Source organism: Mycotypha africana (genome assembly GCF_025528875.1).
Source record: "Mycotypha africana strain NRRL 2978 chromosome Unknown BDF20scaffold_4, whole genome shotgun sequence".
Taxonomy (NCBI): domain Eukaryota; kingdom Fungi; phylum Mucoromycota; class Mucoromycetes; order Mucorales; family Mycotyphaceae; genus Mycotypha; species Mycotypha africana.
In genome coordinates this window covers 1,466,381-1,485,173 of record NW_026515728.1, presented here as the reverse complement: position 1 = coordinate 1,485,173, position 18,793 = coordinate 1,466,381, and the positions used below count along the sequence as shown (strand labels likewise).

The window sequence follows — 18,793 nt, the reverse complement described above, 5'->3', positions numbered from 1 at the left end:
TCTAATAGAAACGTATAATAAAACTTTTAAATATAAAGTACGTATGGAGTAATAGAAAACAAGGTAAAAGTAGCAATTTATAAGAGTCCATTAATGTCATTTCTTACTTTTTTTAAATAGTCTTTTAAAACGACTTAATATCAGCTTTAGTCAAAATAGTCATTTTTTGGACATCTAAAAGGCAATTTTTTTTTTTTACACGCTCCCCTTATTTTTTTGTGTGTGATTGTCCCAAGATGTAAGCAAGATCATTACGACACTATTTAGCCTGTCTCCCCCCCTTTTTCTCTTTTTCTTTTTACTTCATCTTAATTACTGCACAATCAATGGCATAGTCATTCACCCGCTATCTCTTCCTCACCTTTCCTCCATCATATCATCTTTCTACAATATCCCCCCCCCACATATAGAGTAAACTAACAAGAATGTCAGACTTGAATTGGTGTACATATTGTGATAACGCAATCAATCCATTTTCTGTGAGATAACTATCTGTGTAATGAATGACCTTTAGCAAATACTGACAAAATAGATAAATATCTATGTCTTTTGTAGGAATCTTTATATTGCAGTGAGCAATGCTTACGCGCTGATGCTTTAAGGAACCATCCTTTGTTAGGTTACACATACCCTGAATTTGTTGACTTTCCAAGAGCAACCATCAGCACCGTTAGTTCATCAATTTCATTGGCAAATCATCCCGATACAACAGCATATTCTCAACAATCTAACATGGCATCAACGGATCATTCTTGCTCTTCCTCCGTCAAATCGTATTCATCCATACCGTCTTTATCAGCAGCTTCTATTTCAACGACTACCTCTACAGTTCACCCACCACCATCTGAAAATGAAACCATACCGACTACTTTAGCTATTACCAATGCTAATGCGACTAGCTCTATCGTTAAGCTTAATAATTTGTTGTTATCATTTTCAGGTAGTAACATTAACATAAATGGGTCAACTACTACACTAATTACTAAACCCAAGACAGCGGGTTTTTTTTGCACACAAAGCCCACCAGCAACGCGCCATATCTTTACACCTTATCTATTCTAAAAACAAACACTTGTACAGTGCTTCTTAAAAGTAATAATGCAGCCAATCAATATCTATTTCTCATTGTCAGAAATGAAAGTAAAATATTGTCGCTTTGCTTTCACCATGATTTATCTTGGCACTTGAAAGAAATAATATAAAACCAAGATCTTCATCAGTATCCTTTTTTTTTTTTTTTTTTTTTTGTTTATTTTTTTTTTTCAAAACTTTACGTTCCAAGATGAGTACCGCCTTTTTGATGTAAAGATGGACAGGAAGTGTTGATGAGAATGACGGCCATGAGCCAAGGGAGTCCACTGTCGATCAGAATGAGTTCAGCTTCCAGGGAAGCGTCTTCGGCTTGTCCAATGCAATTAGAAAAGCCAAAAAATGATGACATTCATATAAACGAGGCCAACGTGAAGGGTGATTATGTGCGTTATACCGTCCAGGATAAGGTTAGATTTCCTGATAGTATTTTTGAGAGCTGTAAAAACGTAGGCTAACAGAAGAGCATATGCTAATCCCTCTGCTGCTGTTGTCAAAGTGACCGAGCATTTATTGAAGTAATTTCATGATCTTAAAGTCTCACTGCAGCAATGTTTATAACTTTATGATAAGTGAAACTAACCTCTCTTGAAAAAAAGCAGATTTTCATTCTACCCAGCGAAGATTGAGGAACGACGTGATTGGGTTTGTAAGTGTGAAAATACAAACATGAACTTCCTGAAAAATTGCGTGTTCCTTGATGAAGTGGCTTTTTGATATAAACATGAAATGTTTAAGAGCTTGGTTCAAAAAAGGCACCCGTGCTATTGTTACCAAGCCTACTACGAGAGCAAGCACAACATCTATATCGGCGCTATCTCTGCCGCAGGTTTGATTCCATTAGCGGAAAAAAACCAAGACTTGCCAAGAAGCGAAAAGCTGATATCTATATATATAAGCTCGACTGTAACAGGCCACTACATTAGTTCTTTAACACGACTTTTGATGAAATGGATAAAAATCCACATATGAAAGGTCACTATGTAGTTAAGGATAATGCACCCATTCACACGAATGAAAACATAGAGAAATATATTCAGTACCGTGGTTATAAATGTGTTGAACCTTCCCTGAGTTTAACCCAATAGAACAATTTTGGGCAATGGCAAAGAGTAAGGTTAAGTGCTACAGGTTTCTGCAGGAAAACACTTTATTAAAAAGAATCACAGAAGAAAGTGTGGAGAGAGGTCATTTCAATGGTTTCGCTCGCATTCTTACAAGTGTTGGAATGAACGTCAAAACAAAATGCCCACGCAATGGCCGATATCGACTTTATTAAAGCCAAGGCGCAACAAAGACAAAAAAAGAAAAAAAAGGTTCACATAACCCACTACATAACTCACATCAAGTTCACATAACCCACTAGATAACCCACATCAAGTTCACATAATCCACTAGATAACCCACATCAAGTTTACATAACCCACTAGATAACCCACATCAAAAAAGTTCACATAACCCACTACACATCAAAAAAGTTCACATAACCCACTAGATAGCCCACATCAAGTTCACCTAACCCACATCAAGTTCACATAACCCACATCAAGTTCACATAACTCACATCAAGTTCACATAACCCACAGCAAAAGTTCACATAACCCACTACATAACTCACATCAAGTTCACATAACCCACTAGATAACCCACATCAAGTTCACATAACCCACTACATAACCCACATCAATTGCACATAATCCACTACATAACCCACATCAAGTTCACATAATCCACTACATAACCCACAGCAAAAAGTTGACATAACCCCACTACATAACCCAATTTTTTTTTGATGTGGGTTATGTAGTGGGGTTATGTCAACTTTTTGCTGTGGGTTATGTAGTGGATTATGTGAACTTGATGTGGGTTATCTAGTGGGTTATGTGAACTTTTTGCTGTGGGTTATGTAGTGGATTATGTGCATTTTTGATGTGGGTTATCTAGTGGGTTATGTGAACTTTTTTCTTTTGATGTGGGTTATGTAGCGGATTATGCGATCCATTATGTTAAATTTTTTTTTTTTTGTTGATTTAGGTAATGTAGTGGATTATGTGCCGTTATGTGGGTTATGTGGTAGATTATGCGAAGGATTATGTGAAGTTGACTTGGGGTTATGTAGTGGAATTGTGTGGGTTATGTGGGTTATACGGGTTTTTTTTCGCCTTTTCTCCCTCTTTCATTATAGAACTCAATGGCAAAGCTCGTCGTAATTGTAAATGTTTGCTTTGAATGCAACAAGAAATTTGTTCAACCTTAAAAGCTCAGGAAGCATTTAGCAAAAGAGCATTTCATTACAATTTCAGAAAGAACAAAAGTTTGACGACACAACTATAGTATCTTTATACCTCCTATAATAAATAAATACGAATTAGACACACCTTCAAATACTAGACACATTATCATAATCATAGAATCATTATAAGACCTTTAGTCATTACCAGTCATATGCTTCACAAATACATCTTACTGTAGCTCCCACAGTTGAACCAACAGCAGGAAGCTGTGTAGTAGGCTACCTAACCAAAATAATTAGGAATAACCAAGGTTGTGGCTAAAAACTAGAAAAATTTGCAGTGCCTTCCTGTATCTATTTGAATCCATTTTTATGAGCGTCCATTCAAGTCCCCTCTACAGATCAGCTTCAATTTTTATAAATTTAGAAAGCGACCTGCAAACAGTATTTGATCCAACGATTTGAAACCTTTCCTTGGGAGGCACGTTCCTTGGTACTATTGCAAATCAATTTCGCCGGTCTAAATTTGTTTGCGAAAACGTTTCAAGCCCAAACATCATATATAAAGGGTTCATTGACCAGGACGGAAAAACTCCCCTGTTTTCGGTTAGAGCATCTTCTCTTTGAGTCCTTTTTTACTATCACTGATAGTAAACTGTAAATGTGTTCTTCATTATTACTTACAGCAACTGTCTTTTTATTATCAATTGTATCTGCTCAGCAGAATGATCTCACACCATCGTCGAACGCTTCAGATCAAGATTCATTCAAGCAATTGAGGAACACTCTATATCAACATGACAACAGCGTTTAAAATATCGCTTTCTTCGCTGCATTTGGCGGCTCATCCCACTGCAATTGGGTATCGAGTTTTACGGTTGAGCTAGGAACAAGGGGACGTAATGGGAAAATTTTCGACTGCTGTAATATATACATGTTCATGTCTCTATCAGTGATTCTCTGCTGCATCAATGTGTACTAATGCTTGCATGTTTTGCCTCTTTTCTTTATTTTTTCATACAATTATAGATCGAGATGACACCCATTGGTAGACCTTTTAAGTATGTTGCGACAGTATTTAATGATCCTATAGTACAAATTGACAGATTAAAATTTTTCAAGAATTCTGAAGAAGGCAAATTAGATACTCCCATGTATGCGTTGTTAGGTTACAGTATGATGCAAAGCAAATTCTGGTTCATGTAGGTGGTGATATTCGAAATATTTTATTCTTTTAACTGATAGATGTAAATCAGCCTATCGCTTTGCCAGGGATTATTTTAACAGAAATAATGTTGATGTCGTGCTCTGTGATCATTTCGCTGATGCATGTTCGAAAGCTACTCTGTCTTTAAAGCTCCCTTTCATCGTTACTTCTACCATTCTTTTAAATGAAGGTAGGCAAAAATTTTTTTTCAAAAGTTAAATATAGCTATACTGAATCCTGTTACTAACTGTTGCCTATGGTGTTGCTTCATCGTGGCAGAATCTAGTGCACCTTACATAAACGATCACATTTCTCTGACTCTTGAGCCAACAGCAGGATTCGAATCCTTCTCAACCCGATTCTACAATAAACTTATTATACTTTTCCGTTATTTATATGATCTCAGACCAGCCTAACGAGAGTCAAACGCCATGAAAGCTGCCGCTATAGATGCTATTGGTATTTAACAACATGACTATTACTCTTCTAAGCTTTGGAAAGTTTTGTTGGAAATCATCAATAGTATATATGGTTTCACTGCTCCATCCTGAAACTGCTGATCGTCGTACGTCATTTTTCAAGGCGCATCATCTGGATATTTATGGTGCCGCTTTATTTATAGTCTTTGCAATTATTTCGGTGGTAAAAGTGTTGACCGCGTGCCTTTGTTGAAGAGTCTCTTGCAAGAATCTGCTACTACAACAATATCAGTAGAAACAAAAATAAAGTCCCAGTAAAGACATCATTATCATGAGCGTATGTGTGTCATTGTTACATTTGTTTGGAAGAAAGATCTTTTTCGAAATCAGGCTATATGACGGTACAAGTAGGTAATTCTTTCATTCATTTCAAAAATATAGCATCTATGGGAAAGAATTTCACGAGAAATGGTATAATTTGTTTAACGGAGGACATGTATTTTCTTTATACCCGGATTTTTCCATCTCTTTAATGTATATAAAACCTCTTGACTTTTTCCTTTTTTTTTTTTTTTTCATAATCAATTCAATTAATCGCCTACTAGCAGTCCTGTTCGGTATGATTGTCAACAATGATCAAAATGAAGACAGTATCAACTTCACCTGAACTTGATGCCCGCTTATTACTCATATTATTCTCTCAGTTAAAAGGTTAGAGCCCATTTGTCAAAATAGTTCAACATCAATTAATAGCCACATTTTTAGAAAAAGTTATTTAGAATATTTATTAGCAAGAGATATTTATTAACAAGTGAACTATTGCACTTTCATTATATATAATATTTATAACAAAGTCACCATATTACTCCCGTGAGGAAGCAATATGAATGACTTTTAGCCTTTTGATTGCTCTTCCACCAACATCGTCAATCTCACGAGAACGCTTCTGACCTCTGATGACAGAGGAAGGAGCGGTGAAACTAGCCTCTCTGCCAGCAGAGGGCAAAAACGAACCCGTCAGATCAACGGTGTTGATGGAAGTAACAACAGAAGACGGACTGGGAGGAGGACCAGTTTTCAATCTCTTGGTGCTCTCTCGTCCACCAACGTCGTCAGACTCACGAGGACGCTTCTGTCCTCTGCTGACGGCATTAGTGGAGTCATCGAGAGGCGCGGGCGATGTGGCGGCAGGAGGAGACGGAGGAGAAGGCGGAGAAGGAGTAGGAACGACTTGCTGCTGCAAGCGTTGGTTTCTTTTTGTAACAAGGGCTTCTCGGGCCCTTTCATCGATTTTGACGACGAATTCGCCGAATCGTTTACACTGATACTTGTAATCCAAGTAAAAGCTACGTGAAAAAATGAGATTGTTAATAAATAGAGCTGACGATAGCAGGAGACACGTTTCTTTTAACATACTTTTTCAAACGCACTTCTTTGCACAAGTCTGCGCTTCTTTTCTCCGGGATCATAGAGATCATCTCGTCAGGGTACAGGCTGAACTTCACGTCGGTGTCGTATCGGTGAGTCATTATAAATATATGTTTGTAGATTAGAAGAAAGACAGAGAAAGGAACATGGCTGTCGTGTTTTCCCTCTTATATAGCTTATTGTTTGTTTACTTTCTCGTTAGCCACTTAGAAATGATTGGCCGTAACGGTTCAAAAGCACAAGACCACTTCAAACCTTAAAAAAAAGGGGGTAATAAAATCCCTCAACTTCAAAGATAAAATTCTGTTGCTCAGTTACTATATTATGCCTGATAAATAGCTCAATATGTTGAGATAACAGCAAACACCCAGACTGGATTCTACTGATTTGACATTATTGATACGACAAAGCTACGACCCATATACGACAATTATACGACAAAAATTGGCTAGAAGGCTGAAAGGATCGTCACCTTTCTAGACAATAAGGAGAAGGCGTAAGCCAAACTTTTCATATGATGCGTTGCTCGATTTGGTGGATGATCGGTAATACAGCAGGCAAAAAATTCAAAAAAGAGGCAAAGTATATGGGAAATGTCATGCATTTCCTCAGTACCCGATCCAAACTTTTGCCTCTTATTTTCTTTTGTGTATTCCATATTTGCACACTTTTCTAATCATTAGTTTTCATGTCGTTGAACACACATCGAATATTGTTTGTTGATATTTTTAGCCTCATAGCGGTTATTATATGATTAACCAGAATATGTCTGTTGGTTAAGGGAAAACTGAAAATGAAAGCAAAGAAGGATATGCTGTAAGAGCAGTATTGATCTTAAAGAGAACATCAGTAGAATATGTATGACAATTTAACGATAAGCCAACTGCAAGAATGAAAACCAGTGCTACTGAAAAAGCTGTAGGATTGAGATATAGCTCAGCCAAACCATAATGAAGCCTTATCAAGATTATAACAACCCATCCAAGGATACCTCCCCCCCCACAATATACCTTTAGAGCTACACCGCCTATTACCACAACTACTATTACCACTACTATTACTGCCGCTAGACAATCCCAAACCCAGCATTGCAATGTTATCCATATATTTGATGAAAGACAGATGATATTGTTATTTACATAGGTCAAGATAATACTACTGTAACAAGCCCGGTGTTACGACATCGAAACAATCAAGAGAAAAATACATCATACATATTTGTTCTAAAGGTTTACTTGTTACGCACAATAAATCCATAATTAGCCATTGGCTCATGTCAATACAAAATCGTTGATTAATTTACCATTGAATAGATGGTTACCATAGTTGTAAATCTTATTAGTATTTAGGATTATAGTGGACTAAGTTAAGTAGCAAGACAGATGTTGATTCTTTATTTTGTGTTAACATTTGGATATCTTTTATATCTTTTGAAATAAATAGTTTGCTTAGAGAAAGGGCATGTTTAGGGCCTTATGAATAAATATGGGGCAAATAGAAAATACACGTAATGTTGTTTAGGCGAATCATTACATATATTTGGCTTAGGTAATTATTAAAGACATCACAATAGTGTCAAAAAAATCGCTCCTGATGATAATCTTGATCTTCTATTTTAGAAAGCCGCTGCATTCTTACTGATTGAGAATTTCAGGAACGAGTATTTTCTTTTTTTTATATACAAACTTTCAATTAAACACAAACGCTACCCTCTTTCTCTTTTCTTTTTTTTAAAAAAAATACAAATTTACAATTGACTATGAATGCTCTCCTCTCTCATTTTCTGTGTAAGTACTAAACAAGATTCATTCTATCTTACAGTTTTCAAATCAATTCACTTCACTAAGGAGTAAAACTAACACAATTTTACCTACATCAAAACATTTGCCGCACACGATTCTACCGAAGAGCAGTTTGACTGTCCTGACTGTCTCCAACATTATGCAATAATACACAAACTGAAAAATCATTATTTTTCAGACCATCCAGAGGCAACATTGGCAACATAACATCAACCACAACAATTCAGAGCATCAAAAATGATGATTCTATGTCCCTTGGGCAAGAGAAAACCACCACCATTGACGGTTCCGAGGCCGAGCCCAGCAATGGTGGTGTACCATCGGAGCAAGCAGAAAGCGCAGAACAAAACAAGAGACGCGCTATCTGCAGCGGTTCCATTGAGAACGAGCTCTTGAATCCGGCTGCTATTCACTTTCCACCTCCAGATTCTGACAATCATTTTGTGGTACAGTCCTTCGATATTAGCATTGCCCTCTTCAATTTCCAACGATCGATTCTCAGTAATAAATGGAAATTAACTCTTAAAGACCATATGCACTCCACCATGGCAGTCCATTCAATTCTCTTTTTATATGCTGTATATGTTATAGTAAGAATAAAAAGAAAACAAAAGGAAATCCGTGAAGACCAAGTTATCTTGTTTTATTAATCAGAATATTGTGATAAAAAATTGACAACAAAAACCTTGTAGAAAAAAAGTAGCTTCTATTTATATTTGTGAATATTGTAAAAAAAAAGTTTTTCTATCGAGACTTTTAGGTACAAGATGACCTGATGAACTGATCAGCATCATTATGATGATATATCTTCTCTTTTCAATCAAATCATGTATGCTGCTATTATCCAGACTATTGAAGGCACATATGGAATCAAAAAGCCTCGATTTCCCATAGACACCATCATTAGGATCCTCACTATTATTCAAGAAGTTTCAACAAACATCATGAGTCGGCATAAAGGTATTATGCAGCTCATTGATCTCGATCTTCCGTCAAAACAAGCCAGACTCGTCAAGTCCATCATCTAATGAATAGGTACTTGCCTCGCAAACCAATTAGTAATGATATCAACGAATCTGAACTTGGATCTCGATATATTGATCCATTTTTATATGTAATCTTGTACAAAATAAAGTGACTTTTGCTCAATCATTCCTAACGTAATAGAGCCGTCTTCATATCCAGTAATATGTTTCTGGCTCTTTCACAAGGCAGCCAATAATTTTGTAACTGATTTACGAACATCATTTTAGGTAAAGATGCTACGGGATGGTGAGGGAGCGCGTTCAATTTTAGAATTCTAGTAAAATTAAGGAGCTGCATTATGAAACTTCTTCAAATCTTCAGGTCTTTATTTAGTTTTTTGTAAAGATAAAGAAAAATAATACTCGGTACCTGAGATTGATACTCCTTTTCAGTTAAGATTGATTGCTGGAAATAAAGATGGCATGGAAAGTAAGTATGAAGCCATTGTTTGCCTTTATTTTCTCCTTCTCTTCACTCTTGGTCTATTGCGTTTTGTTATTGCAAAAATGTATAGAATTGATGATCCGACAGCTTTGACAGAGATAAAAAGCAATGAAAGTATTAATAGCAGCTCGATTAATGGAGCTGATAGAATAGAAGTTAAAATCGGTTTGTTGATACCCACTGGATTACTGGATGATAGCGCTACAAATAGTATTGATGACAGCGACGTTGTATCTGGTATACAATTGGCGGCTGAAGAAATCAACTCCTCAAATATAATTCCCGGTGCCTATCTGAAAGTTATTCGAAAAGAGGCAACCTACACAAGTTCTTCTTCTTCATTGCTACAACGTCAGCCGCAGGTACAACAGCAGCAGCCGTACCAGCAAATAAGCGACAGAATCACTCAAGCTGTTATCATTCCAACTCTATCCCTTATACATGAAGATGGTGTGCTTGGCGTTATCAGTGGTGATGCAGCAAAGCCCTTATCTACATCATCGTTATCAACGTCTACTTGGACGAGTTTATCTGCTTTATTGACAAGTTCTACCCAAATACCGCATTGTTCTTTTGCAGCAACAGCCCGTAAAGTATATATTTTACTGACGTAAAGGCTAAAAAAAAGCACACGTTAATGCCGCTAACTATCGCATTTTTCATTCCAATAGTATCCCTTTCGGATAGATCCCAATATGGCACTTTCTTTCGAACAGTACCAACAGATTTGCTACATATCGATATAATTACCTCTTTTATACTTAGTCAAAATTGGACCACATTTGGCATACTATTTTCGGACACAGATGGTTTGGGACGTTTGAGTAAGCCTTCATTATACTGAGTTGATGTCTTTCGAAAATAGAAAAGCAACTGCTAACTTTCTCTACATCTATTGCGGCAAATTGCATATCTTAGTGACCCAGGTATTTGCCAGCAGGTGCAAGAAAAAATTCTCACCTATATCGCTCATATCCTATCAATCTCTTACAGATTCGAAACTGTCTACTCAACCCATTATAGCAACAACAGCGTCAAAAGACCAACGAAAAAATTATGATGAAAAACGTATCCACGAATCTATCGATCATATTATGAGCCTTGGAGCAAGGGTAATTGTCATTGTTACAGAAGATCTCGAGTTAACTGCGGCAACATTAATGGTAGCAGCCATTCACAAACATTTAAATAAGGATACAGCATGGCTAACTATCATTACTGGTAACGAATATGATAATGACGATAAAAGCAAATCAATGTTGTTGCAACAACAACTACAAGAACAATTGAAACAATATAACAAAATTATACAACAACGCATAGTTTTGAACAATAATAAAGAAGCAGCTATAGCAGCTATGAACTCTTCTGCAGCAATAGGAACATTTCGAAAAAGACATGTTATTGACTCCCTTGCTTGGGAAACTGAAGATTTAACTTTGCTGGAGTATGACAACCTATTTCCAGGCGGTGTCTTTGCATTTCAAGCAATGTCTAAAGATTTGGATCGATATTCACCATTCGAAAAGTTCAAAGACACGTATCAAAAAAGGTAAATGGACTGCTTGTTTAAAACAAAAAGAAAAAACAAAGAGTAGGATGAAAATACTTTTGCTGATGGCAACTTCAATGAATTGTGCACTTGATCTATCTAGGTTTAATATCGCTCAGCAAGACCTAACTCCCGATTATTATCGATCTGCGTAAGTTCCTCTCTTTCCTCTTAGAAATCTTATTGCATGATGCTCACCGGAAACTGAATGTTTCATATACATATTGATAAAGTTTAGCATATTCCTGCTTGATGTCCATGGCACATGGTATTGGCCAAGTTGTGCGTGATGCCATTCATCCAGCAGATGTTTTACAGAAACTTACAACGGGAGAAAATAAAAGAGGAAGACCATTCTTAGCAAATTATGATACAATAACACTATTCAATGATACTGGCTTCGTCGGGCCCCAAGGGCCAATTCTGTTCAATAAAGAAGGCGATATTATGATAGGGTAAGCGATAAGTAAGGCCGGTTTCTCAACGATTGTTGTTGCTAAAACTTGTACGGATGTAGAAACTTTAATATCTTTAACTTACAAAACGGCACACAAGTCTCCATTGGAAGTGTTGTGGGTGGGAAATTTGAATTATCCACAAGTCCTGTTTATTACGATGGTACCAATACACCACCATTGGGCCAACCACCTATCACAGTGCTCGAAGCGGGATTATCCACGCCAATTGCTAAAACGACGGCGACAATAACTATCATCAGCTTATTGGCTGCCTTCTTCATTTTATTCACTATTGTTCTAAAACGGCATCATCTCGTTTTTAAATATGCTAGGTAAGGCATAGCTATTGGTATCTTGTTCGTTTTCAGTGTTAAGGGGGTTCTTTAAAAAAGGTGACTCCATCTTGTTGGCTAATTCTATCGTTCATCATACGCTATCAGTGTATCCTTTTGTATAATAGAATTATTCGGCTTTATTTTATCTTATTTATCTATACTACTCATATTCAAAAGTAGTATGTGCTTAGTAACATGCTATCTGCTTCCTATTTTCTTTTATTTAGCTTATTCCATAATTATCTGGTAAAACATCAGTTCGAAAGCTCTTGACATACATGACCTGCTGATACATATGTTTCTCTTAACTATTCATTATAGTACCATGCTAGCGCGAAATTATCAGGTTTACAAAACGATGAATAATATCTTTGCAAATGGTGTTTGTATGACAGATGCTGAGTTACTTAGATTGATATCTTACGTATTTTTGTTAAATTCTGTAAGTACAACGCTGAATGAACAGTTTGATCCCCTACAAAAAATAGTAGCTAAACAATTTTGGCTAAACTTGTCGCTTTTGCGAGAAGACTGTATTAGTTTTATGGCTACTCTCAACAACAGTCGAATTGTCAGAGGTCTCTGTTTCTTCTACTAATACAATATTTATCAAAACATGCAACTATTATCACGACCCCAACAGTCTAGAGGGTGAAAGACAACACCAAAACTATTTTAACCATTCGTTTTTCGTGGTTATTATGTCTATAATAGCTGGTATCGAACTCGGTATGTGCGTATTTATGACCATGAGAACCAAAACTTTCGGGGGCTATTCCAAGTACAGCGAGCATAAACAATTGGGACTCTCAGTGTAGTAAGTTACATTGATTGATAGAAGAAAGTAAAATGTATCCTTCCCCTTTTATAGTAATTCCTTTCCTTTTACTGTAGTAACGTATTCTTTTCGGCTATGATTGGTTTCATCATTTTCTTCATGCCTACGAACGACTTTTATACTCGTCATTACGTGACGGCCATGACTATCCTTTGGGCGACGACGTTCTCAATGATCATCTTATTCTTTCCAAAGATATACAAGTTATTGAAAAGCTACAAGGATAATAGCAGCCAAAATAACAAAGTCCATCAGTATCAGTTAACAGGAAAAGAACACGGACGAGACTCGGTGCACGATAAAAGATATAGCAACGGAAAACATACAACACAGAAGGACGTTGATAAAACTCTGATGACAATGAATCAATTTTTGGCCATTGACCACCTTTTCCTTCCAATTGATCGGAAAGAGCATAAACTAGATAATTTCGAGTACGAAAATAATAATGTAACCATTGATGATGATACGGCTGCGCGATCAGTAACAATGGTTGGTAGCAGTTGCAGTTCTATCAACGTAAAAGAATACGAAACAGAAGATACTCAGTCAATAGCAGAAACAATTAATTATCAGAATGCAGGGAGGAAATTACACGTAATTTCGTTCGAGGTACTGTTATATTGGATCATTTGGACATTCTTATTAGCCAGACCTAATCCAAACAATTTATTTAGGATGTCTTACCCGTACAGTGCGTCTTTAAATTGTTTCCTTCCCTTTTGGCAAGATGGGAAATGCGGAGAATCGTTCTCTATCCTCAGCTTCGTTCATTTCTTTATTATTCTTCGGTAGGTTGAACAGTCTATGCACTATGCGTACTACAGAGGCTTACCTTAATACATTACAGGAGGATGACTATAAGAATAGTGTTCAATTCAATTATTCGCATGCGTCTATAGTAGCGAGAACAAGCAGCGAGTATGTATTCAAGATACATAGCAACGGTGGCTTCTTTGACTTGCTAGTTCAAGTGGGAAGCGAAGCGGAATTACACGATTGGTGGTCTCGATTTCATAGCAATACATCAAATAAAATATAGGTGTGGTCAAATAGAGAAAAGAAACAATTTATTTATTCATCTTTCATTTGATTGTACTAAGTTGAATTACAAAGTGAATTAATAACATATACAGTTCAAGGTTATTCTCGTTCATCGTCGTCTATTTGCTTGCTGCTTTTGAGCAGCTCTAATTTTGTCACGGACACTCAATTCCTTCTTTTTCCCGCTTGAAGAAGGTGAGCCACCTTTCTTATTGCTATTCTTTTGTTGTCTATCTGCTTCATCATTTTTGCCCTTTTGAGAGGTATTCGATGTTGCAATACTGCTACCCTTTTTTGACGATTTAACAGTTTTTCCGTATTTGATTAATAATCTTTCTTCTATACTGTCTAAATCCCAAGTGTGAGGAGTAATTTGAATATTCTCTTTTTCAGCTAAGAAGAGTTTGTTAAAGTCGGTCGGTTGACCAGGTGTACCGCCCATGCCAGCCATCCCGGGCATCATACCAGGCATTGCACTCACAGCTGTCATATCCATGCCGGCAGCTATTGTTTAAATTTTGAACATTAGAGAAATCATGATCAGTACGTCTATAGGTGATCAAATGGGGTCCTCATTAGCTAGCTTACCATTATTATCACCTAAAATTAATGAAAAAACACTACCCAAACCAAACAAGTTGAGGAAATACCATGACAAAGAAGAGACCCACGTAACATCCATATCACGTGTATCTACGCCACTTTGCAACATTTGTTTGAATCGAGGAGTTAAAGGAAAAGGAAGTTTGACTATTGTTCAAATGTGAATATAGGGTATTTATCTTCTAAATAGGCTTTATGATTGTTCTAATACTTTACTCACTACAAATCCTTGGAAAAAGAAGTTGATCCAACCCATGATGACCATTTGAGGCACCATATTCATCATTTGCTTTTTCATCCCTTCCATCATCCCCTCCATCATATCAGGATCTGACATAGGGTTGGGCGGCATGTTGGGTATATCACTGTTCTTCTTCTTCTGCTCATCATTGATGGGATTTTTTAGGTATTTGCCTTTTTCAAAGGCTTCAGCTAAATACATTTTACGAGCAGTAAAGGCGTGCTGGGGGATCATATTGCCGCTAGTTCTTAATCGCAAACCACGTAACAGTGCTTTTCTATAAACACAATTATTAAATGATCGCGTTACTATGTTTAACTGTTTTGCTTGAAGATCTACTTTTTCTCCTATCTCTCCTGTAATACTTTACGATTCACGAATAGCCTTAAGCTGTGGTGTCTTTGGTTGACCAGTGATGAGCATAGTAATATGATGTCTCAGAACACCCACTAGCACCATTACCAATAGAATGGGTAGCAGTACCCAATCACGAATGGCTACATTCAGATTATAATTAACATCAATGTGTATCATGTGTATCCTATTAGAGAAGGTCATCCTTACCAGGATCTAAAAGCATAGCCTGTCTAAAGAATAACGTCAAAGTAGAAAAAAGTTTTAGAGAGAAAATCTATAACTTACACTTCAACGACTACACTTAGGGATACTCACGAATCGGCTGCCATATTGTTTTAACAGTTTATTTTAATTTCTTGGAAAAGCAGCAGTATACTTTTTTTTTTGTATGAATTAAAGAATTTAAGCAGCCAGTTTATATGCGGAGTTATTGCAACTTGTTGCCTGACATTGATGGCAAAAAAGTACTACAACAGTTGATATTTCCTAAGCTTGGAGAGCAGATATTCGGTTAAGCCATAAGGGCCTGCATGATTAAGAGACTGTAATTCACACTTGTAGTCAGACCCTAACAAATCATTAACCTCATTGCTATTTCAAAAGCCATCAAAATGGAAACGGAGAAAAGTCAATATGTATAAAATATTCCTTGTTTGCTTATCTAAAGTATGTATTAAAACTTACATGTATTCTTGATGATCAGGCGAAGCTAGCTGCTCGTCTAAATTATAGTATCCTCTTTTAACAAGTTGACTTTGTCCCGGCATCTCATCTTGATTATAAGTCTTAATCATTGAAAGACATTTTGACCTATCCCTGTCGGTCATTGGTATATAGCATTCTGCAGCCAAACGACAACTATTATTCATGTATAATTAGAACAATATCTCTGTAATAGCAGCTTAATTCTCTTCCTATTCTAGGTTACAACGTACATTTTTCTGTCTTGACAAGTTAATCCTAGCAGTTTGATACTGTTGACAGCTAAGCTAAGAACGTCAAATGCCATAGCCTAGAGAAATAAGAACTAGACTGTAAGAATTATTGAAGATGTGTAGCGAATGCATTAACAGCTTACTCTAGCACCCCATTTATACGTAGCATAAATGTCAAGCCCATGAGGGTCATTATCCATTAAAGCTAAAATAGGCTTCCTACTAAAGTGGGTTGAAAAATACTTGACAAACTGACGCGTTGAAAGGTCTGGGTACCCTTTTCCCTACAATATCAATTGTAAGATTATTATTCTGATTTCATTGAAAATAGTAGAGCTTCAGAGTTGACATAAATTTGCACATGCATCGCTTACAGTAACTAGAACACAGCTTTGAGGCAAAGACTGGCAGAACCCTACTGAAACAAGATATCTGAACGTTGCCTAATACATACGGTTTCTATAAGCAAAAACCCTCTCTTTATGTTTGAGTCTCCATTTCTTCATGCAACTATACCTCCTTCTCTACGATGATCATACATTTGGCTTTACATTGAACTTCTACAATTTGATTGATAGGTGGAATTAATGAGCCCTTAAGAGATATATCAAGTGAGCAGTCAGCATGTCATACTTTAGTAAGATCTAGCTTATATCTTATCGTACTTGCTCATCAGAACAACCGTCTGTATCATCAATAGCTGTTTGAGGCAAGAAAGACGCAGAGCCGCCCATACAATCGATGACCTTATTGTTCTTTAGTTTAATCATAACTGGTCCAAAAATGAGGCCTTTAGAAGCTGCACTCTGCATATTTCAAGAGTATAGATTGTCAGCTGAAGATAACAGATATATTATAAACGTATGCTTTAGATGTTGCACTTACAACATTTAACGAAGATCGCGGAACATTATAATGACAGGATAAATCATCCACTATCTATGGAAAAAGGGAAAGCTGTTACTGAACTTTCACAGATACAGCAATCATACACAAACCTAATAAAACTTTACAATGTCAACTACTGATTGAGTACCAAACAGTGACACATCCCTATAGAACATGTCTCTTTTTGTTACCATGATTTTGTATGCGATAGCTTCGTATATCATTTGCAATACTGATAAATAACGTGCTTTATGTCTTTATTGTTAGTATCAATTGAACGACATCGGTTTTAGATGATGCTATTAATACCTAAAGTTTTTGCCGAAGAGGCGCAATTCAATGATAAGATCCTTGTTTGCTGCACTGACTGCTGCTGCTGAAAATGAGATAGTATAGTAGTATTGAGTGGTTGAGACGACATTTCGAAGTGTCCACCATTTGAAGAAACGGCATTGCTTTCTGACACTATGGCTGCCTTACTTTTCTTCCCACTAATGGATGAGACTTAGTATTCTTTAACATATTGCTATTTTGATTGGTTTATTTCAACCTTACTTGTGCTGTTGGGAAGAGCTTGAAGACATTGAAGAAGGCATGGAAGAAGAGGAAGTGGTCAATTTTCTAACGGCAATAGGTAGTCTAATGACTTCCCCCAACATAATAGATGTCATTATTTGATCTACGGTTTGCTCGATTTCTGACATTAATTCTTCGCGCGACTTTTCTACAGTAGATCGTTGGTGCTGTAGTTGCTGATAACCTACATGCAAAGGCGCTGTAGAGGTTAAATTAGGCAGCAAGGATGTTGCTGAAGATTCACCCAAGTTGTCAATATCACTGTTGGTTTCGTCCATTAGTTCATGGTCGAGTACCCTGTTAATGGTAGCATTAAGGCGGTTGTTCTGATCACCCGCCATGGTAGTATTATATTCCTTATTTACACCATTCAAGTGGCTGGTAGCAGTATAATCCGTTACACAGGCATTCACATCTCCATTCGAAAGGAACAAATGAGGCATTATGAAGGTAATGACAAATTGGCGGAGAATATAATGTCGCGTGAATTTCGAAAAGGAAAGGATAAAAGAAGAAAAATAGAACTTTAGAATGAATAAAATGAAGAAAAAAGCAGCTCACGTAGGCTCTATCGGGATACACCAATTATCATTTATGATAATCAAATGACGAAAGCAATTATTAATATATATTGTTTAGTCCCTTCTGTATAAATAGCGTTAATAATCTCGCTTTTCTCTCCACCAAAATGAAGAATAATCCTCATTCTTGCTTTTCCTATTGACATACATACATCAATTAACCTTTGCATACCTCTAGCTGCCTCTATAGTATCTTTCTTGATATGGATTATAGCACTAATACAGTGGATTCATCACCTGCAATATCAAGACAGCAATTTTCTGATCGTATAGGTGGTTCATTTATAGCCATTATCGTTCTGTTCACACTAGGAATCGCCCTTCTTTTGATATCTTGTACGGTTACAAGATATCGTCGCTATTACAAAAGATAACACGAAAGAGATGCGATTATTGAAAAAGCTCTCGATTACCAACAAGCCAGAGTAGATACCCTTCAACAGCAGCGGCGCCATGCAACATCATCCATCCTTTATGCCCAACATCAATTTCCTTCAACGACTTCTTCTTGTATGATAGATATGCCCCTACCAATGTATGAGCCGCCAAGTTCCAGAACCCACCTGCCAGATGATGTAATTTCTCGGTTAGATCACCTGTTACATATGAAATATCAACTCAAACACAAACCCGCAAGTGCGGCCAGCAGTAGTAATGATGATGTTTCCATGCAGCCAAGTCTGCAAACCCATCCTTATAATCGAACTACGAATGATATGTTGTCTCCCCCACCCAGA

At 36.8% G+C, this 18,793-nt stretch overlaps 8 protein-coding genes across 8 annotated transcripts; 5 read left to right on the top strand and 3 right to left on the bottom strand.

The window, feature by feature from the left end:
* Positions 1–425: 425 nt before the first annotated feature.
* Positions 426–711, top strand: BDF20DRAFT_798512 (uncharacterized protein; the record flags this gene model as incomplete). The annotated part of the gene is made up of 2 exons (XM_053076320.1): positions 426–479; positions 556–711. Coding segments are annotated over 2 exons (210 nt in total), but the record flags the coding sequence as incomplete, so codon positions are not given.
* A 659-nt stretch (positions 712–1,370) lies between these two features.
* On the top strand, positions 1,371–1,547 carry BDF20DRAFT_818108 (uncharacterized protein; the record flags this gene model as incomplete). The annotated part of the gene is made up of 1 exon (XM_053077322.1): positions 1,371–1,547. The coding sequence occupies one exon, from the start codon at positions 1,371–1,373 to the stop codon at positions 1,545–1,547; it is 177 nt and encodes a 58-aa protein (XP_052937387.1).
* A 2,810-nt stretch (positions 1,548–4,357) lies between these two features.
* Positions 4,358–5,201, top strand: BDF20DRAFT_834807 (uncharacterized protein; the record flags this gene model as incomplete). Its single annotated transcript, XM_053078770.1, has 3 exons — positions 4,358–4,524; positions 4,568–4,719; positions 5,053–5,201. The coding sequence occupies 3 exons, from the start codon at positions 4,358–4,360 to the stop codon at positions 5,199–5,201; spliced, it is 468 nt and encodes a 155-aa protein (XP_052937386.1).
* A 511-nt stretch (positions 5,202–5,712) lies between these two features.
* BDF20DRAFT_454740 (uncharacterized protein) lies at positions 5,713–6,683 on the bottom strand. The gene is made up of 2 exons (XM_053075489.1): positions 6,365–6,683; positions 5,713–6,294 (listed from the first exon to the last, which is right to left on the bottom strand). The coding sequence occupies exons 1-2, from the start codon at positions 6,475–6,477 to the stop codon at positions 5,811–5,813; spliced, it is 597 nt and encodes a 198-aa protein (XP_052937385.1). The 5' UTR covers positions 6,478–6,683; the 3' UTR covers positions 5,713–5,810.
* A 1,203-nt stretch (positions 6,684–7,886) lies between these two features.
* BDF20DRAFT_834804 (uncharacterized protein) lies at positions 7,887–9,206 on the top strand (the record flags this gene model as incomplete). The annotated part of the gene is made up of 3 exons (XM_053078769.1): positions 7,887–7,924; positions 8,357–8,768; positions 9,027–9,206. The coding sequence occupies 3 exons, from the start codon at positions 7,887–7,889 to the stop codon at positions 9,204–9,206; spliced, it is 630 nt and encodes a 209-aa protein (XP_052937384.1).
* Positions 9,207–11,396: 2,190 nt separating this feature from the next.
* BDF20DRAFT_865263 (uncharacterized protein) lies at positions 11,397–13,660 on the top strand (the record flags this gene model as incomplete). The annotated part of the gene is made up of 7 exons (XM_053080783.1): positions 11,397–11,655; positions 11,718–11,990; positions 12,099–12,239; positions 12,315–12,435; positions 12,524–12,810; positions 12,888–13,443; positions 13,509–13,660. Coding segments are annotated over exons 1-7 (1,699 nt in total), but the record flags the coding sequence as incomplete, so codon positions are not given.
* A 213-nt stretch (positions 13,661–13,873) lies between these two features.
* BDF20DRAFT_865260 (integral membrane protein DUF106-domain-containing protein) lies at positions 13,874–15,452 on the bottom strand. Its single transcript, XM_053080782.1, has 6 exons — positions 15,392–15,452; positions 15,284–15,306; positions 15,090–15,216; positions 14,695–14,996; positions 14,464–14,625; positions 13,874–14,379 (listed from the first exon to the last, which is right to left on the bottom strand). Exons 1-6 carry the CDS (start codon positions 15,403–15,405, stop codon positions 13,985–13,987), a joined length of 1,023 nt encoding a protein of 340 aa, XP_052937382.1. The 5' UTR covers positions 15,406–15,452; the 3' UTR covers positions 13,874–13,984.
* A 91-nt stretch (positions 15,453–15,543) lies between these two features.
* On the bottom strand, positions 15,544–17,918 carry BDF20DRAFT_912357 (Spo11/DNA topoisomerase VI subunit A; the record flags this gene model as incomplete). Its single annotated transcript, XM_053083944.1, has 11 exons — positions 15,544–15,667; positions 15,761–15,934; positions 16,012–16,088; positions 16,155–16,295; positions 16,386–16,454; positions 16,528–16,605; positions 16,677–16,817; positions 16,897–16,950; positions 17,025–17,146; positions 17,209–17,390; positions 17,455–17,918. 11 exons carry the CDS (start codon positions 17,916–17,918, stop codon positions 15,544–15,546), a joined length of 1,626 nt encoding a protein of 541 aa, XP_052937381.1.
* Positions 17,919–18,793: the final 875 nt, after the last annotated feature.